The sequence below is a fragment of the Rhineura floridana genome, chromosome 4 (assembly GCF_030035675.1).
Source record: "Rhineura floridana isolate rRhiFlo1 chromosome 4, rRhiFlo1.hap2, whole genome shotgun sequence".
In the NCBI taxonomy this organism is placed as follows: Eukaryota; Metazoa; Chordata; class Lepidosauria; order Squamata; family Rhineuridae; genus Rhineura; species Rhineura floridana.
In genome coordinates, this window is record NC_084483.1 from 66,737,212 (window position 1) to 66,765,155 (window position 27,944).

General features: G+C 40.8%; 1 protein-coding gene across 2 annotated transcripts in view; it reads left to right on the forward strand.

Annotated features, from left to right (window-relative positions):
• PRSS35 (serine protease 35) overlaps positions 1 to 27,944 on the forward strand; it is a 56,790-nt gene that overhangs the window by 20,138 nt on the left and 8,708 nt on the right. The window contains exon 1 of one of the 2 annotated variants that reach the window (XM_061623244.1): positions 15,662 to 15,855. The exons of the other annotated variant lie outside the window; for it this stretch is intronic. Within the exon in view, the coding sequence (XP_061479228.1) occupies positions 15,728 to 15,855 (128 nt within the window). The 5' untranslated portion in view covers positions 15,662 to 15,727. Of the gene's footprint in view, positions 1 to 15,661; positions 15,856 to 27,944 lie in introns of those variants that run through there. 2 annotated transcript variants of the gene reach the window in all.

Below are 27,944 nucleotides of genomic sequence, written 5' to 3' on the forward strand. Positions count from 1 at the left end.
ATCTGCTAACTAAAATATGTAACTTGTCCCTCGGGTCCTCCTCCGTGCCTGAGGACTGGAAAGTGGCCAATGTAACGCCAATATTCAAAAAGGGATCCAGAGGGGATCCCGGAAATTACAGGCCAATTAGCTTAACTTCTGTCCCTGGAAAACTGGTAGAAAGTATTGTTAAAGCTAGATTAACTAAGCACATAGAAGAACAAGCCTTGCTGAAGCAGAGGCAGCGTGGCTTCTGCAAGGGAAAGTCCTGTCTCAGTAACCTATTAGAATTCTTTGAGAGTGTCAACAAGCATATAGATAGAGGTGATCCAGTGGACATAGTGTACTTAGACTTTCAAAAAGCTTTTGACAAGGTACCTCACCAAAGACTTCTGAGGAAGCTTAGCAGTCATGGAATAAGAGGAGAGGTCCTCTTGTGGATAAGGAATTGGTTAAGAAGCAGAAAGCAGAGAGTAGGAATAAATGGACAGTTCTCCCAATGGAGGGCTGGAGAAAGTGGAGTCCCTCAAGGATCGGTATTGGGACCTGTACTTTTCAACTTGTTCATTAATGACCTAGAATTAGGAGTGAGCAGTGAAGTGGCCAAGTTTGCTGACGACACTAAATTGTTCAGGGTTGTTAAAACAAAAAGGGATTGCGAAGAGTTCCAAAAAGACCTCTCCAAACTGAGTGAATGGGCGGAAAAATGGCAAATGCAATTCAATATAAACAAGTGTAAAATTATGCATATTGGAGCAAAAAAACTGAATTTCACATATACGCTCATGGGGTCTGAACTGGCGGTGACCGACCAGGAGAGAGACCTCGGGGTTGTAGTGGACAGCACGATGAAAATGTCGACCCAGTGTGCGGCAGCTGTGAAAAGGGCAAATTCCATGCTAGCGATAATTAGGAAAGGTATTGAAAATAAAACAGCCGATATCATAATGCCGTTGTATAAATCTATGGTGCGGCCACATTTGGAATACTGTGTACAGTTCTGGTCGCCTCATCTCAAAAAGGATATTATAGAGTTGGAAAAGGTTCAGAAGAGGGCAACCAGAATGATCAAGGGGATGGAGCGACTCCCTTACGAGGAAAGGTTGCAGCATTTGGGGCTTTTTAGTTTAGAGAAAAGGCGGGTCAGAGGAGACATGATAGAAGTGTATAAAATTATGCATGGCATTGAGAAAGTGGATAGAGAAAAGTTCTTCTTCCTCATAATACTAGAACTCGTGGACATTCAAAGAAGCTGAATGTTGAAAGATTCAGGACAGACAAAAGGAAGTACTTCTTTACTCAGCGCATAGTTAAACTATGGAATTTGCTCCCACAAGATGCAGTAATGGCCACCAGCTTGGATGGCTTTAAAAGAAGATTAGACAAATTCATGGAGGACAGGGCTATCAATGGCTACTAGCTATGATGGCTGTGCTCTGCCACCCTAGTCAGAGGCAGCATGCTTCTGAAAACCAGTTGCCGGAAGCCTCAGGAGGGGAGAGTGTTCTTGCACTCAGGTCCTGCTTGCGGGCTTCCCCCAGGCACCTGATTGGCCACTGTGAGAACAGGATGCTGGACTAGATGGGCCACTGGCCTAATCCAGCAGGCTCTTCTTATGTTCTTATGTTCTTATCTCAGTGCATTTTCCTACAGGGGCATTGCTAGATACTTAGGGCATTACTAGGTGCTCAAAGGATGTCGGGTACAGGCCTGTGACACAAATTGCATATGCTAGTTTATATGCACAGATATTTCTGGGCAAATTAAGATGGCAGGTGGCTGGGTTTTAAAGGGTTCCTCTAAACCTGTTTATTCAGCATTCATCCTGATTTCCTTGCACAAAGCTTACGTGATAGTAGACTAGGGGTACATCCAACCGATCCGTTTTTGCAGGAGCGATTCAAGCATACACCAGAACGTTAGATTTGTGCAATTAAAGTGTTTGTCACGCTAGTGCAACAAATCCAGTTAAAAAAATAAATGGTCTTTTTGCAGCTAGGAATGTAACTGGGAACTGCTTTGAAAAGTGTGGGATGAACAGGAAGACATGTAAACACCCCACAAGCAAATCAGAATGAATGCTCACTGTCATATAACTTCCCTGCAAACAAATCAAAATGTATGCTCAATATAGACTAGATATTATCTAACCTTTGTATAAGCAAATTGGGGTGAATGGTCAATGAACAGGGCATCTGGAGGAGTCCTATGTCTGGTCTTTATTCTTTATTTTTACAGGACAGTTATTGACAATGAGCATTTATCCTGATTTGCTTGCATAGTATCCATGTATTACCCAGTTCACACTAATGTTTCTTCATGCAGTTGTTCATACTTATGAGGCCGATGCCATTTGATTGTAGAAAAATGGCAAACTGGCCCCCAAGTGATCGAACAAACTGCCTCATTATACCAAGTACAGTGACTTCATCGTGAATTAGCCCGTAGTTCACAGAGCTACAGCAAACAATATCTCTGGAGTTTTAAAATGTACCCCAGAGATTACAGAATATGCCGCCACTGTTGAGATTCACACCCTATCACTTCAAACTGTGTATTGTAAACATAATACTCTTGCAACTGAAAGATGTAGACCAAGCTAATGAGCGAAGTGGCTGAAATAAATTTCATTGCAATGGAATTTCAACTTCAAAGACAGTCAAAGGCCCCAATCCAGAGAATACATTAACACTTGTTGAGATAACTTTCAGTTCTTAGGAAGCCCAGGAGAAAGTATTAGTGAGGCTCTAAACATAACAAATCAGAAGTTGGCCAAGATAAAGTGTGTGGAAACCTCTAAAGCTGTCCAATATTTGTACATATGTGTAACAACAGGAAAGCAAGGAAGGAAGCACCCAAAAACATTTGAACCAAAAAGAGGGGGACCCTCAAGATGCCACACCAGCAAACGACCAGAGGTTAAAAATAGGAAAAATTATTTATTGAAGCCCAATGCACTTTGCATGATAACACTACCCTTTGTAAAGGGCAATCTGCAAATATATATGTAAACAACATCAAAATCAGTTATAGAGTGAATTCTAAAATATAAAAAAACCTTGATATATATATCTGCTCAAAGTAAATATGAGTAATTTATAACAACACCCTACAGAATGTAGGCCAGATGTTAAAATTAGTAAGGAAGGGGCAACCAAAATGAAACATGATTTAAACATAAATACAGAAACCTTCCAAAAGCTAAAACTGGTTACACATAAACTAAACAAACAAAATTTAAAGAGAACTACTAACTCAGGTAGGGTAAACAATAACACATAAAACAGAAAATAAGAAATGAGTAAAACAGATGACTCAGGATACCTTGTACAAATATCAATCTGGTTTCTCATAAGTATAGCAAACTGAGTTCACCTGGCTGTCCTGTACTCCCTAAACATTCCTGTGGGAGCCATGAGAAAGTCGAGGCATGAAAAATACATGAAGGGGAGATTCAGACATGGATTCAAGTATGGGGGAACCATAGTCATACACCATTACTATTCTCATAATCACAAAGGTCTTCTGGATGTCCCACTACAACTGAAAACTGGCATGGGACAACCCAGCTGAAATGAGGTTCTTCCAACAAAATAATTCTTATCGGTAGGGCATCCATTTTTGTTGTTTGCATTCAGTACACATAGCAAGCTGCAATAGTGCCAACTCACAGCTGAATCCTAACCATGCCTACACAGAAGTAAGTGTAGACATTTAGGGGATTGCACTGTTAATGGAGCATCTGCAAGACAAATTACCATAACAAATAAACCACTACAGTGGTTTAAGCATATAAGAGCTCAGATCAACTGTTGCTGAGACAGAATACCATGTTAATGCAAGCCAAGTGGATAATTTTGGTACCTGCAGAATGAAGTGGACAAAAAAGGGGATGAAATATGTATTATCATTTTTATTATTTGTAAAACACAGAGTAAAACATTTTCTAAGTGCTCTACACAGATTAAAAAGCAAAGTAGCTCTGTATGCAAGCTTACTATCTCAAAGACATGACACAAAAAGAAAAAGGGATGGAGTGAAATGAAGAAATCAAGGAAACCCAGGCACCAATTCTTAAAGTTACATAGTGGTTCTTATTCAGCAGTGGGGAATCTCTGGCCCAACAGCCTAATTATACCTGGTAGGGGCTCTAATCTGACCTGCAAATCATGCCCACCTGCCACATGCCTGATATTGTAAGTGGCATCAGGTGTGGACCAGGTAAACCCATGGCTGCAAAGGAACAATCGGGAACTTAAAGTGCACTCCTATTTTATCCTTAACAAGTGGGGCTTGCTGACAGTCAGCTGATTGGTACTGACAGCAAGCCACTTTAAAGCTGTCTGTTTACAGAAGTGGTTTGGATTTAAACCACACCTGGAAATGGACATTTTTCCTCTGCTGACTGACTTTGAATTTGGCAAAGGAAAAATGTCTATTTGCAGGTGCGGTTTGAATCCAAGAGATGGATTGATTCCATAAAGGAAGCCACAGGCCTGAACTTACAAGATCTGAACAGGGTTTACGACAGTTGGAGGTCGATGATTCATAGGGTCACCATAAGTTGTAGTCGACTTGAAGGCACATAACAACAACAACAATTCTTTTCCCTATCATGCAGCTCCCTTCCCCCTGCACAACTTTTAAAGATACAGAAGACTTCTTGGAGGCCAGGCCTGGCAACCAAGAGGTCTTCTGTATCTTTAAAAGTTGTGCAGGGCAGGGGGAAGGGAGAATTCCACCCTGTGGTTTTTCTCATTACAGTGTTGCAAGAACACCTGCACTTGGCTGACTTTCTCTTCTCTTAAAGATATAGGATCAGTCTCAGGCCATGGACCTGGCAACCCTATTACTGGGTAGTAAATCCCACTGAATTCAGTAGGATTTACTTCTGCGTAGATATCCATAGGATTGCACTATTAATCAATTAGAGCTACTAGTTAATATATTAAAACTTGTCACCATAGAAATGACATAACTAGCTGCAAGATGTCCTCTGTCTTGAAAGGGGTGGGGGTGGGGGCTACTAAATGGGCATGCTAGTTCTGTGATCACAAACCTCTCACTGACAGAGGATTGCACACAGACATTCCTCCCAGAGGCCCTACAACATCAGTGCTGGAAAATTTACTGAGACTTTTTATGAGACACAAGATATGTCCAATTTTGTATTAAGGAGGTGAAATGTGATGTGATAATTTTCTGAACGTACTTTATTTGTTAACACAGTTATGACTCAGCTCTGTTGGCAAAACAACAAAGGAAGAGCTCTCCTCAATATTCATGGCCAGCTGTTTGGCTCCACAGTCCAGACTCTAACGCAAATGACTCATGAGGGCAGAATTAGGCATATCTGAAATTCTTCCTAGGGCAAGAGCTGGAGTTTCCACAGAGTATGGGGAACTTAGGATTTCTACCTGCGTTAGCCTTTATTCAGCACAGACAGGAATCTTACTATGAACACTTACTTTGGCTTTCCAAATTATCACAGTAACTGCAAGTGCTAATGCACAGGCAGTAAACATGTAAAATTCCAGCAACCAGCACCCAACAATCAGGAATATTGTAGACCTCCCCCCCCTCCGATTATTGATACAACAGACTCTGAACAAAAGCTGTGATGGAACAAATCAGCTTATGCCTTCTCTCCAACCTAACATATTATTGGTTTTGTGAAAAGTTCCTTCCATAGAAACAGCTGGCTGTGGGGGTGAGGGTGGAGATAAGCAGATGTTTGGACTAACTCAGCTGTTGAAAGTTTTCATATTTTTTATATTGTATTTGTCCTTTTTTGATTGTGGTTTATAGTTTTGAATGGGGTTAAGTAATTTACAAACAATAAGAATAAATAACATACATTAATAATAATGTGTTCTATTATTTATGTCACACAGCAGTGTTGATTTTGTTACATTTCATTAAAAATGACTGTGTTCACTCTTAAAAATTATGTTGTCCACAAAATTGTTAAAACATCCATTTCATGCTGATCTAATTCCATTGCATTTGACCTAGCTGTGATGAAAACTACAGTATGACATTGTTCAGAATGTAGGATTAGATTCTTTTCTTTCTTCATTATGCACGTGGGAGAGAAAGGAATGTGTATAAACAACCTTCTCTTATACACTGGAATTCATTTAATCTAAGTCCTTGTCTCCTAATTTACAGCTATAAAGGAATTATGAGAGAAATTCTAAATAACAAGCCCCACAGGAAACATTAACTGTACATGGGGTGGTCCACCAATATGGTTCTCAAGCCTCTGTTTTTAAATGTTAAGAGGCTGATCTAGCCTATTTTGCTTTGATCAAAGAAATTCATAGTTAAAACAAGCAACTGTTAATCTTTCATTAAAGATTAAGTATTAAAACTACTAATACTGGAAGGATCCGACTGATTTCAGTAGCGCTATTCTGAAGTTAGATACCTGTCCCCTCTCCCCACAGATGTACCCACTTAGGATATAACTAGGCACGTCTGATCCTGTTCATGCCTGGGTCTAGCTTCAGTCACTCATTAGGGTTATACATGAGGAGTGTTCTGGTGTTCATGTTAATGTGACTGCTTAAAGTGTGGATGTTCTTGCGCCCGTCAAGCTCCCCTTAGTCCCTGACCTCCGTGTTGCATGGGGAAGATCTGCAGGGGGCTTCTACTCACATTCACTTCAACACGACTAAACCCTCCACACAGCTGGGAACACTGATACAGCAGGATGCCCAACTGCATGGAGACATTTTCTCACATTCATGCAAACATGAGAAGCCTACTACAAGGTCAGGAACTGAAGGGAGGAATGATGTGTAGTTGGGGCTTGTGTTACGTATCCCTGTCCTGTCCATACTTTGTGTTTGCATGTTCAGCTCAAATAAACCACTATCGGATCTTTTTCATTCCTGCCCGTTTTCAGGTGTCTTTGTTTTATTGGACTGTATTTTTATTAATGTATTAGGAGTTTTGCCCCTGCCCACTTCCCCCCTCCGGCACTCTGAAACCACCCTCTCAGGCACCACACTCACCAGCCACCACTCACAATATCCCAGTGCCTCCAGGCATTGGTGCACACCAGCCACCATGGGCCCACTTACACTCCTCTCCTGTTCCTACATTGCTGCCTCCACCACTGACCTGCACCATTGCCCCTTCTTGACAAACACCACTGTGCAGTGCACCTGGGCCACCACCCCACCCAGGCTGCTTACCGGTCTCCTGCCCAGGCTGCTGTTGCTACCGTGCAGCGCATCTAGACTGTTTACCAGTCTCCCTTCCTCCCCCAAGGCCTAGAGCAAAGGGAGGCCATTTGGTAGTGACACCGAGGCCTCCCATTAAGTGGGTCCACAGGTTGATCAGGCTGCAGCTTCCCACATGCTCTCCCACTGTCTGCTTGAACTTGCCCCCCCTCCAAGCCCAGCATTGCTCGGTCATGCTGCAATTCGCATTGCCACCTGTCTGTGGTGAAGCAAACTGCAAAGTGATGGGGTAGGGGCTTACATTTTTATGTGTATATATATTTAATTATAATCTATCATGAAGGTTGGTATAAAAATATCTAGCTGAAAGTAAAAGAATTGCTTCTGAGTAGGTGCCCTATACCACAATCCTATTCGTGTCTACTTAAAGTACTACAGAGTTCAGTGGGGCATACTCCCCAGAAACTGGGTATAGGATTACAGCCCTAGCCTGTTATTTCAAGGGGAAAGCAGGAACATCTGTACACAAATACATCTATTATTATTATTAGCATTAGCATTTGTACATAAGAACACAAGAAGAGTCTATGTGGATCAGACCAAAAGCCCATCTAGTCCAGCATCCTGTTTTCACAGTGGCCAACCTGATGCCTATGGGAAGCCTGCAAGCAGGACGAAAACACAGTATTCTCTTGGGATTCCCAGCATTTAAAGGGACACCTTCTGATCCTGTATATTATTCCAACGGTTGAGGAACTCTTTGCAAGCTAGCGCTGCTATTTGAATGTTATATTGTAATCTATATGTTGGTCCAATTGGGATGTTTGAAAGCTCCTTGAGGAGAGTTTACAAGAGTATGGGCAAAATGAGCTTTATAAATATATCCATAAGTTAATAATAGGCCCCATGTTGCAGGTTCTAATTTTTAAATCTGCTTCACAGTAAGCTTTTAAGGTGCCCTGTAAGTCCCATTATTAATTAAGACAAGATCTTCCAGCTTGAATCCTCTTTTTGAAACTAACTTGCTACCTGCTATTCTACGTATCATTACATCACCCAATGGTAAAGATACTTTTCCTCAGTCAGATGGGTGAAATAGTACCAAAAAAGAACTAAACTCAATTGCCTAAATAGCCAACACTGCTTTATATTCCCTCACTCGAACATCTATTGTGAGATACATGAGTTGCATCAAAAGAAGACATGTGCAATGAACAATGGACTATATTTTTCCTACTGTTACCAATCAGCCATATGAAAACACAATGGATTCAGTTTGAAAGAAGTGGGCCACTAAAGGTTCTTGGGTAAACATATAACACATAAAGAAAAAGAAACCCTAGACGGTATATAATTTCTTTAACACAGTACAAAGCATTCGAATTACTTATGCTATAAGTCTCAAAACAAATTTCTTCACAGTAGTCCCATTGAAGCTAATGGGACCTGTCTGACATTAAGTAGTTCAAAGATTGCAGTTAGGAAGGCTAATATTCAAAATCCTTCTACTGCAAAAAATAAAAATAAAAAAGCCCCAATGGAAATGTCATTTGTAATATAAAAGCAGAAGTTTAAGTTGGGACATGTCAGGTAACTAAATATGTTATTAAATTAAATGTATACCCCGCCCTTCCTCCCAAAGCAGTTACAGTTTGATTTTTATTAAAAGCCAATATTAGATTCCTATATATCATCAGATATTTAAAAGGGTCTCAGAAAGGAGGTACAATCCTGTCTAACTGATTGGCATCCTCCACTAAGATCAAAAATATCTTTCCCTCATGCAAATACTAAATGTGGAATTCTGGGCTGGATTAGGACTACAGGCTAAATTGATTTATTCCTATGTACATGCAGCAATTTCACCAATTTGTTTTATTTAATATCACAACATGACATTCAACTAAACTGACAGCATTAGACCTAGGACAATGCTGCATTTTTGAGATCCTGAACACTTGACGGTATTGAGAAGCTGGACTGCATGAACTACCAAAACATATTCTAATTCTAGGGTGAGTTGTATCCAATGGTTGTATGAGTGGAAGGCAGCTCACACAATCAATCTTTCTCTTCCTTACTGGCACAAAATTCAGCTGATTGCCCCCTCTCCTCTGCCCAACTGCAGCACCATATGACACTGCCCCCACTCAGAACCCCATCCTCTGAAGAGTGTTTTCAGGGAATACAGGGGCAAGGGAAGAGGAAGATAGGTTGCTCAAGCTGCTTTTTGTTCACACAGCCATTGGATATACAACCCCAAATATGCAAGTATAATAATAGGAAAACGGCATGTTAAATTTTTAAGACTTCAGCATCCTTTAAGGAGGCATACCGACCATAACTCTTCCATGGGAACAATTTGCAGTAGCTGTCTTTACATCAGCATGCTGCTTGAAACTGCTGCTCTGACAGGCCAAGTGTATAAATCAGGTACCGCTGTTACATTTCAGATAATTCCTCAATGCAGCCATTAAAGTTTTGTGTAACACACCATCGGCACCGGAACCCATGCTGTCAAGCTGTATTTTGTTTGTTTTAGAAGAGGGGTGTTGCACTTTATACAAGTTATATTGTATTGCAAGCAAGCAAATACAAGCAAGGCATATAAAGAAGAGAATTACAAGGTAAAAGGCAAATGTGTGACAGCATGACATGAGCATCTTAATATAGCTGCACTATTGAATTATCACAGACAGCTTCTGTAACTTCACTGGCTGTAATCCTACATCCACTAATTTGAGAGTAAGCCCCAATGATCACAACAGCACTTACTTTTAAAGGAAACATGCATAGGATTGAGCTGACAATTTGAATGGCCTCCCCAATAGCTGCTCTCCTGTCCATTAAACTATTCAGACATCCTGCTTCTGTTCTGGCTCATCTTTCCATTTCCATTAAATCAAGTAGGCAAGCCTTCTCAACCTGGTGCCCTCTAGCTGTTTTGGGCTAGAGCTCTCTGACCGTTGGCCCTGCTGGCTGGTGCTGATGTGGTCCAAAACATCTGGAAGGTGCATGGTTGAGAAAGGCTGAAGTAGTAAATGAAGCGGGACCTTCTCTGTAACAGGACCTGTCTTACGCAGCTCTGTTACTGAGCAAGCCTGCCAGTTCAGATATTTTAAAGCACGTTTAGTGAGCCTGTATGATATATTGAGATTATTGACCGTTTACTATTTTTGCAAATTTTGTTATTCTTTATATGCCTATAATGCACTTCAATTTGTTAAGAAAATGGCAGGATGTTTCTCATGCACATCAGCCTTGGAGTCTTTTCTCTGGGTCCCCACATTTGTTGAAATAGGGTACTGATGGGGAATATAAGTGTTTTTAGTAATGGCATTCCAGCTTTAGAATGTGCTTCCCAAAGTAAGTCACTTGGCTCTGAGTCTGATGTCTTTTTGGAACCAGGTCAATATTTATTTATTTTATTCTATTTACCAAAATTTATATACCGCTTGTTTGTGTAAAAAAAACCCCACCCTCTAAGCTGTTCACAAGAAAATATAAAAGTATATTTTTACTTGTCCAGACATTTAAGCTGTTAGATGTTTAGGCAGCCGTCGTACACACATTTACCTGGGAGTAGGAATGGGTGAGAATTCCAATAAATCCAGATTTTTCAGTGGTCTGCATATTCTCCATCTTTGTGAAGTGAGCCTGTTTGCTCTGAACTTCAGCGGCTTTCCCCCAACACCAGATTTTTTCCCTTGAATATTCCCTCAAATATATTGTTCTTTTATTGATTTTATTCACAGCACAGCAGTACAGCTTTCTCTCTCTCTCTCTCTCTCTGCCACCCCTCCTCCACTCGAATAATCCAATCCTATAATAGCAGAGGTGGAGGATGCAAAGCTACTGTTCTTTCAAAATATTGAATTTCGTTCAAGATACAGATAACTCCTTTCAAAATACCAATATCTTCTTTCAAAATTTTGATATTAATATTGATATTTTTGGGAGGAAAAAATTAGACCAGTAAAAAGAACGGATAGCAGACAAAGAACGAACTCAAATTGGTACTGCCCGTTTGGTTGATGGAGTGCTTTTGAAATGGTACCAGGCAATGGATCCCAACTCTACCTGGGAGTAATGTTTTTGAACACAGTGAAACTTAATTCTGAGTACACATGCATAGGATTGCACAGGGTTTTTAAAAAGAAATGTACATATTTTTGCTCTTCCACCATTTTATTCATTTTTATGTTTTATTGTTTTTAGAAAAACCTTTTCTGTAAACCACTCTGACAGTTCTTTGGATTAAAGAGCAATATATAAATACTTTAAGACCACAATCCTAAATACATTACATAGTATTATTATTTATTTATTTGATTGATTGATTTGTTGCCTAATACCAAACATCTCTAGGTGAATTAAATACACACTTAAAAACAACCATGAAGTTTAACAATAATACAAGAAAATATAACACAGAAACAGCAATAAGCACTAATCAAATAATGATTAAAAACAAAATAGGAAAGTGGTAACTAAATATGCAAACCAAATATTCACATGTTGGTTGAAACCAAGAACTATAATATGCTGTGGGTTTTGTAGCATATGTTATTCTAACATGAATTTCAACATGAGCAGGTCCCAAGCAATAAACAGAAGAATGTTAAGTGCCTAGTTTTTTTAAGTGAAGTGTTTGGTTGTTTTTCATTAATTAATCTGAAAAGACTGTCAGCATGCGTAAATTTTTATTTATTGATTGACTGATTTATTTATTTATTTATTATGAGATTTGTTAGTCACCCATCTGGTCAGTGGCCACTCTGGGCGACATACACAATAAAACAGTATATAAAACAGTTAAAAGTTTAAAACACAGTAAAATTAGCTCGTTCCAAACACCTGCCTAAAAAACCAGGTCTTCAGGGTCCGGCGGAAGCTCATTATAGACGGGGCATGGCGTAAATCACCTGGGAGAGAATTCCACAGGGTGGGGGCCACAATTGAGAAGACCCTCTCTCAAGTCCTCACCAGTCTAGCTGTTTTGACTGGTGGGATCCAGAGAAGGCCTTCTGAGGCTAATCTTGTTGAGCGGCATCCCCGTCGATGCTGGAGGTTCTCCTTCAGATTTTATTTCTATCCTGACCTTCCTCCTGGCAGGAGCCCAGGGTGGCAAACAAAAGCACTAAAAACTTTAAAACATCATAAAAACAAACTTTAAAACACATTAAAACAAAACATCTTTAAAAACATTTCTTAAAAAAAGCTTTCAAAACATCATCAAATATTAAAAACATTTTAAAAAAGGTTTAAGAGTATATTAAAAAGCAATTCCAACACAGAAGCAGACTGGGATAGGTCTCAACTTAAAAGACTTGTTGAAAGAGGAAGGTCTTCAATAGGCACCGAAAAGATAACAGAGATGGCGCCTCTCTAATATTTAAGAGGAGGGAATTCCACAGGGTAGGTGCTGCCATACTAAAGGTCCATTTCCTATGTTGTGCAGAACGTACCTCCTGATAAGATGGTATCTGCAGGAGGCCCTCACCTGCAGAGCACAATGATTGACTGCGTATATAAGGGATAATACGGTCTTTCATAAATGCACTACAAAGCAAATATCTGATTATTAGTAGACGGTGTCAGATCAATTTCAGGGAGTACCTTAAAATAGCACCAAGGTTCATTCAGTTTCTAATGAGATAAAATTACTTTTGAAGGATTACATTTGGATACTGGAAGGATTCCAGCAGCAATTAGGTATTTATAGCAAGCAATACTTGCATATTCCTGATGGAACCAGAATACAAAAGCATTCCCCTGTATTTGATAGCTTTTTAAGGCCCAATAAGAGGTATGGAACTGTTAACAGGGGCAACAGAGATGTGGGTGTCACATACTCGTCTCATATGTAGCAAATTTCCACTACCATAATGTCTTAGGGCCATGTCACACATCACTGAATTTGTGATGATCCAACATGAGTTTCTTGATGTATATCTATGCAGTGAATGGTCATTACATGACAGCATGTAAATCAATACCTAATTGCATAGGTATAGGGCTTTATATGTTAAAATCATATCAGCACATCAAATTAAAATCATTAGATATCATGCCTTCTCTCTGACATCCAAACTAGATGTTACATATGTGTGTAACATTTCCCTGTCCACTTGAACCAAAAGCAACCTCAGGAGGTTAATTACAATTGGATGAACACTGTGAGGGAAACTGATGCTTAACCATTTCCATGCTCACCATTTTGTTGCTTTCTCCTGGAGGAATTCTAAGCATGTGGCTGTGGGAACACAAGTCGCTTGAAAAGCAGCCAGAATGATTTTTTTGAAGTGACACTACCCTCTGATGGCCACACCTTTCCCCACAGCTGCCTTCAGACCTTTCAGGACCGCCCACAGTAAAGCATTGGGCCGATCACTGTCTGTGCCTGACCCTACAGCAAAGCGTTTCCATTGGCCACACCTGGAAGACAAAGGGGTCAATCTACCAATCAGTTGTGAAACCTCCTTGAAGCTGAATTTTTTAAAAAAACTACTGGACCTGATCTGAGGAGGTTTTAAGTGTAAAGGGTTAGTGCTCCTGTTTTGAGAAAAGGGAGGTAGAGCCAGCACAACAGTAAACATGTCTCTACCCTGTGTTTGTCCTAGCACCCCCTCTGGAAGCAGCCTTAGGTAAAAAAGGAGAGTATGGTGTGCAGGAAATGTGACACTACTTTGGCCCCAAGGAAACCTGGGAGTTATAGTTCTCTGAGAGTACCCAAGACCCTATCAAAAACATTCATAAATACTTCAAACGATTACAGTTCCTAGAGTTCTCTGGAAGATGCCATGGCAGTTAAATTGGCATAAAGCTAATTGTAAGACAGTAGTGTAGATATGACCTGTACTCTGATATATTTTTAGCAAGGATCTGACTACAGATTTGTACCCCTAAAAACCTTTTGGAATACCTCTCTGTGGTTTGCTCTTTTAATCTATTACTGTCAATTCCAAGCCTTTGGGAAGATGGGTTATCAAAACAAATAAATAAATTACTAGTTCCTGACCCATAGCATTCAAGGATAAGGATGACCACACTCTTAGGTACTTTTCATGCATCACAAAAATGTCACATCTCACAAACAAAAGTCCTTCCCTGCCTCTATGGAACTTACTTCTGATAAGACATTATAAGATTGCTTCTATGCCAGCCAAGGCTATGGAAATGGAAGTATTAGACACTGGCAGACTGACCAAGATGCCTCTGGATAGCAGGAAACTTTATAATGCACTGTATTATGAAAATTGAAAGACTGTACAATATTGCAGTTACATTTAATACAATTGTCTATAGCTGTAATTACATTGCATGCAGGGATGTGTCTGCTCTTCTGTAAAGGTGTTATCAATGCACTATATTTCCATTTAAATAACCAGTTTTATAATGGAAACTTATATAAGTCTTATGGCACTCAAATGCATGAAAAATATCTGAGCTTGACTTAGAAGAATGACTCATTATGAACTCTTGTATCATGAGTAAAGAGATGTTAACCAAAAAATGTCAATAACCCACAACTGCAATAACAAAACACAGCAGATACTTCCAAAACACAACCGCTTGTTTTAACAAGTTTTATTTTCTCTTCCTGTTTGTGCTGGCCTAATTTAAACTGGAATAAGATACCCCTATTTCAAATTCCTTTCAGGGTTGGTGCTACTGCTGGCCAAGCTAGCCCCTGGCCTAGAATGGGGGGGGGAGGCCTTTAACAGAGTTTGATTTTCACCACCTTTTTTACCAGTGTAGTGTCCACAGGGTTGCTAGATCCTATGACCAAGCTGAAATGAGTTTGGAATAGGAGTAAGTCTCCGCTGACCTGACCTGACCGCCCCCCCCCGAATGTTCCTTTTTCCAGACTTACCCTGGGCCTTGACTGAGCCGGGATGGAGGACTGTAGCCCTCAACTGGAGACCCACCTATTCCAAACCCCCTTCATAGGCAGATCATGGGTTTGCATTGCTCCCCAAATGGCTCTTGTAGTGGGCTGGATTGGGTTAACATCTACTTGCTGGGATAAGGAAAACCTGGGGAACATTCCCTGAAGAGGCTGCTTCTGCATCATTTGCCTACAGTATTGCCTACTTGATGATGGTGGTTTTGGAGGAGGGGGCCTTGGCAATAAATGCAAAACTTGCCCCGCACAAAATGGCGCCCCCTTTTTTTCAGGCGCCACGCACGTGTCCCACATACGCCTCCCCTCATTAGAGTGGACGGGCGCGACAGGAGCCAGCCCCGCCTTTGCCTTGCCCCCCACCCCTTTTGGTATGAGAGGAATGTGCCCCTTTCATCCATCCCCGTTCTTCTTCCCGGACAACTGCTGCCCCTTCGCGGATCGCGGTCACACCATGTCCCCTCGAACCAACTCTTCCTCCCGCCCGCGCCAACTCTCAGGGATGCCTTTCTTTCCCCTCCTTTGGCGCGTCCCCATCCCCGCCCACCCCGCAGGGAAGGAAAGACCCTGGCGGTTCTCTCTCCGCCTGCTGCAGTAGCTTCCTCCAAGGCTTCGAGGCTGCTGCCACCGCTACCTCAGCCCCCTGTTTCGTATGGCTGAAAGGGTCGTTTCTAGCGTATTGGGCATCGTGTTTTCTGCTTGTGTTTTAACGAGAAGGACCACTTCAGGTTTAGCTGGTGAGGAGCACAGGCGTGGCGAGCGGCGGAGCCGTGGCGCGAGGTATGAGGACAATGACGACCCAGACTTAGTTTCAGGGATGTGTTGCCCGTTTAGCACCTAAAAACCGAGGGAACGACTCGCTGGTTTGGAATCAAGCACTTTTCTAAGGCTTCGGTCTCCAAGAAATACTTATCAGGAAGGAACTGACACTGAGCTAAATATGTGTTAATGTGTATGTTGTCTCTGTTGGCGCTAATGATAGCTGAGTTGTCGATTTTCTTTAAGCCAGTGACGAAACACATATTTAATAAAAGGTGGGGAAATCTTGGTCTTCTGTGGATGGGAAGTATACGTGAAATTGCAAATCAGCAAATGATTTAAGCTACAATCCCATCCACATTTCCGAGTAAGTGCCGTCGAACTCAGTAAATGTGCAAAGGATGAAACTGTTAATCTAAACACTTAATAGTTTTATTAATAGGTCAGGTTAATAGGTTAATCAAAATCCCCGTGTTTCAAAGACTCATCAGTGTTTGAAATTATGGTAGCATTAAGAGTTTAGAAAGACTGGTGTGAGCTTGACATAATTCCCTTATGTTTAGAAGATGCTGGACAGCTTTCTAGGAACGGAGAGCATCTCGACTCCTAAAGGGGTGATGGTGAGGAGAATGAGAGGATTTAAACGTTTGCGTTTAGAGTGCAGAAAGGGGAAGCTTGGGAGCATATATGTTGAGATTTGCTCATAAGTAGAGTTTATACATATGGGAAGAGAGAAAGACTAACTTTGTTAATATTGGTTTTGCACAGTTGGCAGACAAGCTAAAAGGCTTAATTTAAGTGTCTACTTAGATTCTGTACAACTTTGTCAGTGCAAGCGATTTTGCTGCTGTGGAACAGCCAGCATTCAGAACCAGCCACAGAACCAGCCATGTCTTTCCTTTTTGGAAAACTGACACTAATTTTATCCAGATTGCCTCTTCTAGCATTGACAAGCTGTGTGTTGGAATCACAAAAGTTTCTTGACCGAGGTTACTTATTTGATTTTCAGCCTCGGAAGCCTTGTTTAAATAAATGAAATGAGCTCAGGAGAAAGTGGCAGAGAAGTTGAAAGAGGGTGAATAAACCCTAAAGAGTGGTTACACTTAAATAAAAATGACAAGGGGATTGTGATTAGCCTGTAACAGAGAGTAAATGTGGGGCTGTGTTTTCCCACAAAGCTCTTGACCAGAAAGACTTGTGGTTTCTGCTTAGTTCAAAGAACACTAAGCAGAATGAATTATATGAAGTGGTAAAGCCAATTTTCAACTATTTCAGCTTTCTTGCTCGGTCGTTCTTATATCCCTGGTCCTTAGGAGTTGATACCCTGAGTTATGGTTATGCCATTCCAAAAGTTGAACAAATCCTCAAAAACGGTTCAGTTGTGGATTGCTGTTTCCTATATTTTATTCTATACAATAGGCAAAGCTGATAATAATTCTCTACAAATGAGTACATAATTATATACAAATGAGCATTGGGAGCTTAAAGAACTCAACAACTACTCATCTGTTTGTTACTTCCAATGGACCAAGGTCGAAGAACTCAGAAGGGAAAGTCACTTAGTAACCTATGAAGGGTGTTCCTTTGAGACTTCATCACAACGTCTTACATTGCAAAGTGTAAGAAGGTTAGTGCTGACAGCACTACCCTTAAAAAGTCAACCAAGCTGTCACCAGCAACAGAGAAATAACAGTTTCTTTGCCAATTGTAACTCTTTCTCTCCTTGCAGTGGTTTTATTCTTTTTGGGGGATCCACTAGTGGAAATGTGTCTTCCCTTTGGGAGCCACCTATCAACTGCATACTCAAGAGTTTGGTAACAATTTCCATGCCCACCCCTTCAAATTCAATGTATAATTCTCTCACATTTATAACTGGGACTCTGATAACCCATGAACGAAGTTGTTGTGACTTATGAGCCACTGTTTTGGAAACACACCATTCTAGTGTATGTAGAAAATAAGGGGGGGTTGGGGGGGACTTCTGAACTTACCTGAAGGTGAATAAGATCCTGGAATTACTTGCAAATAACCTAAACTATCAAAAGTACACCTTCTGATAAGACTATGGTGTTTAATGCTTCCCCTCTCAAACGTGCCATGAAGTGTAATTTAGCAGTACAGTATGGGTATGCCTGTCAACAGAGTGGTTGTCTGATGACAGTTAGTGTTCTGCTGATTCTTTAAAATAATTGCATGTGTCCAAATTTGCCTTCATATATAGGTGGCATGTGACTGACTAGAACTCCGGTGCCTACAACCCATTATCTTCCTGTCGACAGTTTGGTGTCCTTTTGAGGCTGGTTTGGAAAGTGGACATCAAGGTTAATTTGCAGAAATAATATATTGGCTCCATTTGCACATTACACTGAGCCAATTGATGGCTTGGCAAGAGTGAGCAAGCAAGCAAGTGTGTACCCTGAAAGAAAATTCCAGCCACTTCACTCCTCGCCTCGTCCTGCTACTGCCACACTACCCAGAGCTAAGTCATGTTTGGCTTAGCATTTCATGCAAACCTGGGTTTGAGGTTTGTTTCTCCCAACCATGAGCAGTAAACCAAGGACAAATCTTGGTTACAGCCCATGATTTGTTGGGAGCAAGACAAGCCTAGGCTCACACGTAACTAAGGCAAACCATGGGTTAGCTCTTGGTAGCATAGCAGCAGCAGGACCAGGAAAGGAGTGCAGCGACTGCAGTTTTCACTTTGGTTGCCTATACACTTGTTTGCTCTTGCTAAGTCATAGGCTGGCTTAGTGTTGTGTTCAAGCCAGGCCATTATATAGTCTCGTCCTATTATGAGAGTGGTTTTTATTATGGTTAGGCTACTGGAGTGACTCATTATAGTAGGCAGTACATACATTTTTTATCAATAAACACACTTTTTTGAAAGCTAAAGGACCACTCCTCGCTGTATGTTCATGGGTGTTTTTTATGTACCATGATGGGTGTGTTCCTGGAGGAAGTACCAATTCCTCAAATTAGAACAGACATGATAATAGGATCAAGGAAACATGATAGCAGTCTTTAACCTATAGAAGCCCATTTGAGCTGGAGCCTTTCCATGTTGAAGGCACTTTAAGACTTGATCTTAATGTTTATTTATTTAACAAAATTTATATACCGCTTGAATATAAAGACCTCTAAGTGGTTTACAAAATATTAGTAGCTAGTGTTAAGGGAAAATAAGACTTTGTTGGTATTGTTTTAATTTAATGATAGCTGGTATAGCACAGTGGGGAGGAGAGCCTGCCAGGGAGTCCAGAGTCTATGAGTTCAAATCCCCACTTATGTCTCCTGGGTGTCAAGGGCCAGCTAAAGATCACCCCCATAGTGAGTGGCTCAGGGGTTACATGCCCTGCCACCTGTGCAGCTGTGGCCAAGCTACATAGTCCCAAGGAGCCCAGTTGCCCCCCAGCTAGCAGTTGTGGACAAGGAAGGGGCTGGCTTGTGCAGCTGTGGCAAGCTGAGCAGGCCCTAGCCAGCTGAGGAGGACTAGCTTCAGAGGGAGGCAATGGTAAACCCCCTCTGAATACCGTTTACCATGAAAACCCAATGCATAGGGTTGCCATAAGTCGGGATCGACTTGAAGGCAGTCTATTTCCATTTTGGTATTGTTTTTAGTTAATTCTGTCACCCTTGATTGTAAAACTTTGTATGGGTTGCTATGAGCCACTAAATTAGCAATATAAACATCAAATAATCAGATAAAAAATCAAATAACAATAAAAATAATGGGTGCACATAAATCCAATTAAAAATCAATATAAGTGTAAAATGTGTACAAGGTTTCAGATACATGTCTCCTATCCTCAGAACTGCAAGCTCTCCACTAAGCTTCGTGGCTCTAGTAGAACTGATGATCTGTTAGAGGTGGAAAAAACTAAGTGTCTTGACTTAGGAGTGACATTTGATGAGTGCACCTGTGCTCATAGCATGAGTCTTTGGAATGGAATAGTGTCATGCATGCAGCTCAAGGCCTAGATGCAGCAATTCTGCACTCCCCTACTGGGCGATTCCTAGGCTTTTGTGGTTAGGAAGATTCACCCTCAAAACCTTTTTCTGTGTGTTGATCATCATTCCCCTCTGGATTATAGGGATTAAAATTAAAAATGAAATCCAGGGAAAGTACTGGGAGGTGATTGTCATGCTATAGCATTATTATGGTATATTTCTGAAAAATAAGACAGTACTTTCTTTAAAAAACATGTTGTACTTTGAAATATTAAGTATTTAACAAAAAGGTAAAATAAGGAAATGTACCACTGCAACCCCCAAATTAAGATAGCAAGGAGCAAGGTATATCGAGCAAGAAGTTACCTTTCACCAAGTAAGACCATTCTTAACTGGCAGCAGTTTTCTAAGCCCACAGGTTAGCCTTGCTGCCAGTGGAGTTCCAGGACTGAATGGGGGATGCAGTATATGCAAGCATGTTCTACCATTGAACTATGGCTGCACAGCATATGTCAATAATAGTATACCTAAATTAAGCACAGTTTGAGTTTAATAACCCCAGCCTTCTAGGGATTGCATTATAAAGTGCATTATTGGATATGTCTAGATTTTTCTGCCCCCTAGTGGCTGTATCACAAGTATACTTGCATGGTGTTTTAAAAGATGAAAGGAAAGTTAGAATGAAGAAAAGCAGTATTTATTTACTTTAAGTTTAATTCATTGTCAGCTCAGCCTCCAGAGTGGGTCAAAGACAGTAGAAATAGACCAAACAGCAAATATAAAATATACTATTAAATTTATAATCCAATTAAACAGTTTATTTTAAAATTTATAATCCAATTAACCATTAGCAGCCTCCTCTCAGTTTATCTCCAGGGCAATCTACCTTATATAGGAGTCCTGTCGTGTTTCCAAATAATGATTCTCAAAGGAGGACAAGTTCCATAAATACTTTTTAATAATAACCTTTTTAATAATAAATATGTATTAGCATTCATTTGATTTCAGTGTCTTAAGTTGTTTCACCTGGAACACATGATGATAGCACATCACCTATTTTCTATCCATGATCATGCCCTCACCACCCATATGGGCTTTCTAGATGCTTCCCCATCAAAAAAACAAAACACCCACAACTGGGCAATAATAAATGTTTGACCCCTTTTAAGGAGCTGTGCATTCCTCTAATTAGGGTGGCTACTGACGCATTGCCAAAAGAAAGGAAAGGCATCACCAAAAAAGTGGAGACAATTTGCATATTACATATGCTTTTTTTTATAATAATTTTTTATTATTCAAATTTTTATAAAAGCAAATACAAATACAACAAAAACAATACAACAGAAAAAAAATAAAAAGAAAAACTTGACTTCCGATTTGTTACAGATCAGCTATAGTATATAATATATATCAAACCTGTCTCCTAGAACATACGAAATTCACTTTTTTCCAAAGTCTATCTTAATTAATCGTCAAATCCCATTATCATCATTTCATTTTTTTCTTTCACCAAAAAGTCCAAAAGAGGCTTCCATTCCTTAAGAAATGTATCTGTCGTTTTTTCTCTAATAAGACATGTCAATTTGTCCATCTCAACTAAGTCCATTAATTTCAATAGCCATTCTTCCATTGTTGGTATCGTTTCCATTTTCCACTTTTGTACATATAGTAATCTTGCTGCCGTGATCATATATAATATTATTCTTCCATATTTCTTTTCCTTTTGTTTATCCATAAAACCCAATAAAAAAAATTCTGGTTTTGACTGAATATTTATCTTTAAGATTTTTTGCATCATCCTACCTATCTGTGCCCAAAATAATTTTGCCTGTTTACACAACCACCACGCATATTACATATGCTGATTTATATGTGTAGATTCAAAATTAGAAATAATGAGTATCATTTAGAAATAATGACTATAATAAGTAGAAATATGGTACATTTCACCATAATGGGGAAGACTATGGCAAGGTGACCTGTATGCCTGATTTATTTATTGATTTATTGATTTATTGTATTTATATACCGCCCCATAGCCGAAGCTCTCTGGGCGGTTTACAATAACTAATTGATCAGCCTGCTGTTGAGGTTCTCAATGTTGATGGGCAATTTTAAGACCCCTGGTCTCTTTTCTTAGGTGAGTTCTTTATGTTTAAACCAGACTTGAACTGGACAACCCGTCAAACAGAGCAGGTGTGGGAAATCTTTGGCCCTGCAGATGTTGTTGAACTTCAGCTTCCCTCTTCCTTGGCCATCCTCCTGGGGCTGTTGGGAGTTATTATACAGCCACAAGAGTGGCTGTATACTATAGCCAGCGTGGATTTTTCACATTCTGCAATGTTAAATTGAAAATACCCCCCATGCCATTCTGATGCTTCCCATAAGCTCATTTCAAAACAAAACCTTACAAAACTTATAGTCCTGAACTCAGAAATGCTTGCTTAATAACCCTCTCAATTTTCATGGTAATACACAAAACAAAGAGAATAGATAGTTCAAAGTGTAAAAAGAGAGAAACACCAGAGCCCTTTTGGACCTTTTTCTCTGAGAGTTCTCATAATCTGTTGAAATTCATTAAAAATCAGCCATGTTCGAGTACCTGTAATCCTAATACTGACCTTGCCCCATTCTCTGACCTTCATCCTCTGCAGTTTAAAAGTTAAAAAAATGCCTGGCTGATTTTTAATTAATTTAAGAAATTTTGGCTGAAACCCTATGATAACAATGGGCATGCTCAGTAAGAACCAACTGTCAGAGTTCTAAAAGACAGACTCACAGCTGCTGGGCTTGCCTAATCAGGGGGCCACACCCACACTAGACTTTGATTTCACGTGAGACAGTCATGGCTTCCCCCCAAAAATCCTGGGAGGTATACTTTGTGAAGGGGGCTGAGAGGAGACTCCTGTTCCCCTGAGGGAGCTCCAGCGGCCAGACTGGTTTAACAGTCAGCCATTCTGATTGAAGGTCTGTGAGGGGAACAGGGTGTCTCCTAGCAACTCTCAGCACCCTTCACTAACTACACTTCCAGGATTCTTTGAGAGAAGCCATGACTGTCCAAAGTGAACTAAAGGCCTGGTGTGGATGTGGCCAGGGACAGCTTTGCTTTAAATTTGGGTGGGAGGCTACATGTGCCTGATGTAGAATAAAAAGGTGGGGGAAATGCTGAAAAGCAATGATACTGTTCACAATGTTTTCCTTTTGAAAAGGAAAGGGGCTTCCCTTCTGCCCAGTTCCCACCCACCCAATCTCCTCCCGCTCCCCTTCCCCTGTCTGCCCCTCCCCCAGGTAAGTGTTGAACTATGACCTGGGAGACCAAGGTTTGAATCCCCACACAGCCATGAAGCTGACTGGGTGACCTTGGGTCAGTCACTGCCTCTCAGCCTCAGAGGAAGGCAATGGTAAAACCACATCTGAATACCATTTACCATGAAATCTATATTCAAAGGGTCGCCATAATTCTGGTCGACTTGAAGGCAGTCCATTTCCATTTTCAAACATGATTGCACAGAAGTAAATCTCTCAAAAAGTATGCAAATGATCAAACCCACCTTCCCTTCTCCTCCCTCCTATCCCCTCCCTCTTGCCCTTCCCTCCCCCTTCCTTTGCCCCTCCATCCCCATTCCCTTCCAATCTCCTCCTCCCCCTCCCCTTCCTCCTCCCCATGGTCAGTTTTACCTATCTTAAGCATGATTGCACGGAAGTAAATACCATTGAACTCTATAAGCATGCAAATGATCAAACCTGCCCTCCCCTCGCCCTTCCTTGACCCTCCTCCAATATGCTCCTTCCCCCTCCCCCTCTTCCTCCCCCATGGCCAGTTTTTCCTATCCTAACCATGATTGCATAGGAGTAAACTCAATAAGCATGCAAATGATCAGACCTGCTTTTCCCATCTTTCCTCTCTCCCTTCCTCCTCCCCTCCCCTCTTCTTTCTTCCTCCTCCCCTGTCCACTCGAGCCCTCCATTCCTTCCCTCCCGGTCAGTTTTACCTAACCTAACCATGACTGCACGGGAGTAAATCACACTGAATTCAATAAATGTGCAAATGATCAAACCTGTCCTTCTCCTCCCCTCCCCGTCCTGCCTGCTCCCATCCCAGTCCTCCCTTCTGTGTTTCCTCCCCTCCCTCCTCCCCATCCCCTGTGGTCAGTTTCACCTATCCTAAGCATGATTGCAGGGGATTGCACTGAACTCAATAAGCATGCAAATGATCAATCCATTCTCAGCAAACTTGCACAGCATCCCATTTCTTACCTCCCAGATTAAAAAGCAAAGAAATTCACTAATAGGGAAAAAGCCTTGTGGTTTAAGAATGTACCTATAGCCCACAGATATTCTATCCAACTTTAAAAAGCAGGGAAATTGGGCAGCTATAGTGAATGCACCAGGGGAGCAGGAGACCTGACCTCCTCTCTGAGATATTGGACTGCCCTACAAATTGGTCAAAAAGCAAACACAATTGGGGTTGGTCTTTCACAGTCCAATCCACTTCCTGTGTAGCTTGGAAGAATTTGGTAACGTGCCTCTGAGCATATGGTGAGTGGTGGCAGCACCTGCAATCAGCCCAAATAATAGAAAGAAGACGTGCTGTGCTGATCTTGTTTTAGCAGGGAGGAAGCAACATTATTAAGATAGTTAATATAGTTCAGATGGTCATTTTAAATATGTCTGTTTTACTTTGCAATTTTAGTGAAGTTTCCTATAGGAAATCATTTCCTTTTGTTTCTATTTCTGTGAAGATGTGAAGTACAGCAACACTTTGCAAAATTTACACTAAAAAAACTCCAAACATAATTGTGTGAATATGTGAAGTAGAGCAAAATTTGCACTAAAAAAACTCCAAACATAATTGTGGAATAATGGCACTAAATTCTGCAGAATAGTCTCCAGTGGAGCTCAGGAGTGCTTCAATTTGCACAAGATAAAACAGTGGGAGGTGAAATATATTCTAGCAAAATTCTAGGTGTGCTCTATGTTTTTAATTGACCATGCCCACCTTGCCTTAAATAAAGTGGTTTAAACATAACAGGCTGAAAACATGCATCCTCTTTTTTCCAACAGCTAGAGTCATTGCTGAAGGAGCAACATATTGTAATCAGTCTTTTACATCAAACTGCAGTTTCAGAGTCCACTATTAATGCACCCAAAATGGAAATAAAACATAACCTCCAATTTGAAACACAAAAGGCTGTCTTCACCATCATATGACATTGACCAATAAAAAGACTTTGAAATTAATAAAAATAAATTTGACACAGATTTCTAGGATGAATAATGAGGGAAATAGAATTTTCTAGATTAGATTCTCTGTAGAAACATTAGTAACACAGGAAAGAAGGAAAGTAAGAAGAACACAACAAACATACAAAAATATAATTCTCTGTCTTTGGAGATGGCAGGTGCTGCCACCACTCACCATATGCTCAGAGGCACATGTTACCAAATTCTTCCAAGCTACACAGGAAGTGGATTGGACTGTGAAAGACCAACCCAAATTGTGTTTGCATTTTGACCAATTTGTAGGGCAGTCCAATATCTCAGAGAGGAGGTCAGGTCTCCTGCTCCCCTGGTGCATTCACTATAGCTGCCCAATTTCCGTGCTTTTTAAAGTTGGATAGAAATATCTATGGGCTATAGGTACATTCTTAAACCGCAAGGTTTTTTGCCTATTAGTGAATAGTATAGCAATATCTGGAGAGCCAAAGGTTCTCCACACCCGAAATAGAGGTTGCCTTGAAAAAGAGGACTGTACTTTGGCAGCCCTGTTTAATACAGGACTGTGCTCCAGTAGAGGACATAACCATCCTACTTCTGCTCCGGAGTCTAGTGAGTGACTGGGTGAGCTCTCACCCTGTTACGATGGCAGCAAGGATGCAACCCCACCTACTGAAAGTCTAGGAGGTTCAGCAAGAACCTAAGGAACTCCCACAAGATTGTGCTGGTGACAGCATTATGTATTGCAGATGTGGGTGGGAGGTAGGAGAAGAGACAGCTCAGGCCTTTGCTCTGCTTCTGCAAGACAAGGCTAAGCAAGAGGAGGAACATTGTGCATATTAATCCCCTCCCCTCCATTCCTTAGGCCAAGGGAAGAAGAATCTGAGAGGGCCAAAGACGAAGGAAGGCCCAGGACCTACTGCTGGAGTGGAGCACTAGAGTTCATTAGATCACATGTACCAAAGAGGCAGAAGTTAATTATAAGCTACCTTTCTGAGTTTGTTGTTAGCAGGGAATATATATTTAACAGACCACATTGCAATACAAGAAGATGATGTGGTCTTTGTGGCAGTATTAGGGCTGGTTTCAAAAAGCTGCAACACTCTGTTCTACTATATAAATCTTCTGAGGAAAGAGAAGCCATTAATAACCCTAATCAAATAGGATTTCTCTTATTGGAAAGACATCGGAGGTAGTTCAGAAGTTTAAAACTGTTCTGTGTGATGCAGGCCAGCTGCTCTTCCAGCTGGATGGAGAATGCAACATCTAACCTGGTATTTCCCAAGCCTTGCTGCTGCTTCTGGGTGGCAGTTTGCATGAGGATATTGGCATATGTTTTTTCTTCCACTATGCTTATGAATTGCTTACCTCAAATGGCACCCATAGCCACAGATAGGGCACGTTAGATGTTATTTCTTCATGTGCCTGAGACTGGGCCAGTCTTTGTGTAGCAGTTTGTAAGTGTCTCACTGGCCCTTAGTTGGATGGGTTTCTGTGGACTGCAAGAAACATAATTCCGGTTCTCATGGGAAGTCTTTCATATATTTCAGGACTATGGCTGATGTGCCTTCAGGTCCTCACCTGCGACTCCTTACTCCTCCATGTCATTTTCTGCACTGATACTTCCTCACAGACAAGGCAAGAGTAGGGGGAAGAACTCAAACTAGGCACTTTCTTTGCCCACAACTTCTTCTTTGCCATTAAATAGTGACTGACACAATAGTGACTGACAAAGGACCTCAGTCAAGCAACTCACAGTGGAGTCTTCAGTAGGACAATGGAGAGAAGGGGGGCATCTGTTCCATGTCTCCTACCGTGCCTAATATTCAGGGATCCCTAACCGAACTGGGGAAAAGATGCTGAGGTTGTTCCCTTCCCCTGGACAGCTGTGTGGGTTCCCACACATACACCTACAGATCTACCTGCAGAAGCCTGTTTTGTCCTGTGGATCACTTAAACAAAAGGGCTTATTGTTTTAAAGTTATGTGCATCCTGATTCACAAAACAAGATCCTTATATTTGCTGCACCAACAGATATATTTCTATGAAAGAGTGCTATCACAAGCCATTTTTGGATTGTACTGATATTTCAGGCAAATAGTCCAGGTGATTTAAAAGCCATAGAATTAAATTATCAAACCACACATTTCAGCTTAACTAGATAATAGCCACTATCTTCTTCTTTTTCTCTTTTTTTACTTTGAGAACTTGAGCCATTTGCTATTTTGCATCCTTTGCACCTTTTCTTTAGCCTTTAATTTCAACGTAATATTTTTTTTACTTTAATGTGGACTGTTTGAACTGATCTGCACTTTAATTACAATATTGAAGCATAGTGTCTAACCAGATGCATGTCCTTAAATGCCTAACTTTGAAGAGATAATTAGAGGTGCTGTCTTTTCCACACATGTCTGAGGTTTCCATACTGCTGCATTTATAAAGTGGGAGAGGAAAGCAAGCTCTGCTCTCCAAATGGCAGGAGTAACTGCATTTGTCAATATCATAAAGCACTGGACTTAACTTGCCAGAGGCAATGCTTTTGGTTTACATGGTTCGCTGATATTCAGAAGACTTAAGCTTGATTCCTTGTGTAGATTTGCTATAGGATTTTAAGAAAGTTACTTAACTTATTGATACCTCATCAGTTTACTCACTCCTTAAGTTCCTTGGGATATCTAGCCCAGGGTTGCAAATAGTTACTCATCTGGTTGCTTATGATAAGAATTGCATTCAAGTGCCCAGTCAGGGAAGTTTTTTTAAAAACAAATTCCTTTATTTTTATATCACAAATTACTAGTGCTCCTTCTTGACTAAAAATAAGATTGTTGGCTAGGATTTTGTTTTGTGCGTGCCATCATTTTCAAGGTTGTCCTAGTCAAAAACTTGCATTAAAGTATTTATATAAGTTGCTCGGAGCCTTCAGGATGGCTCCAGAATATAAATGC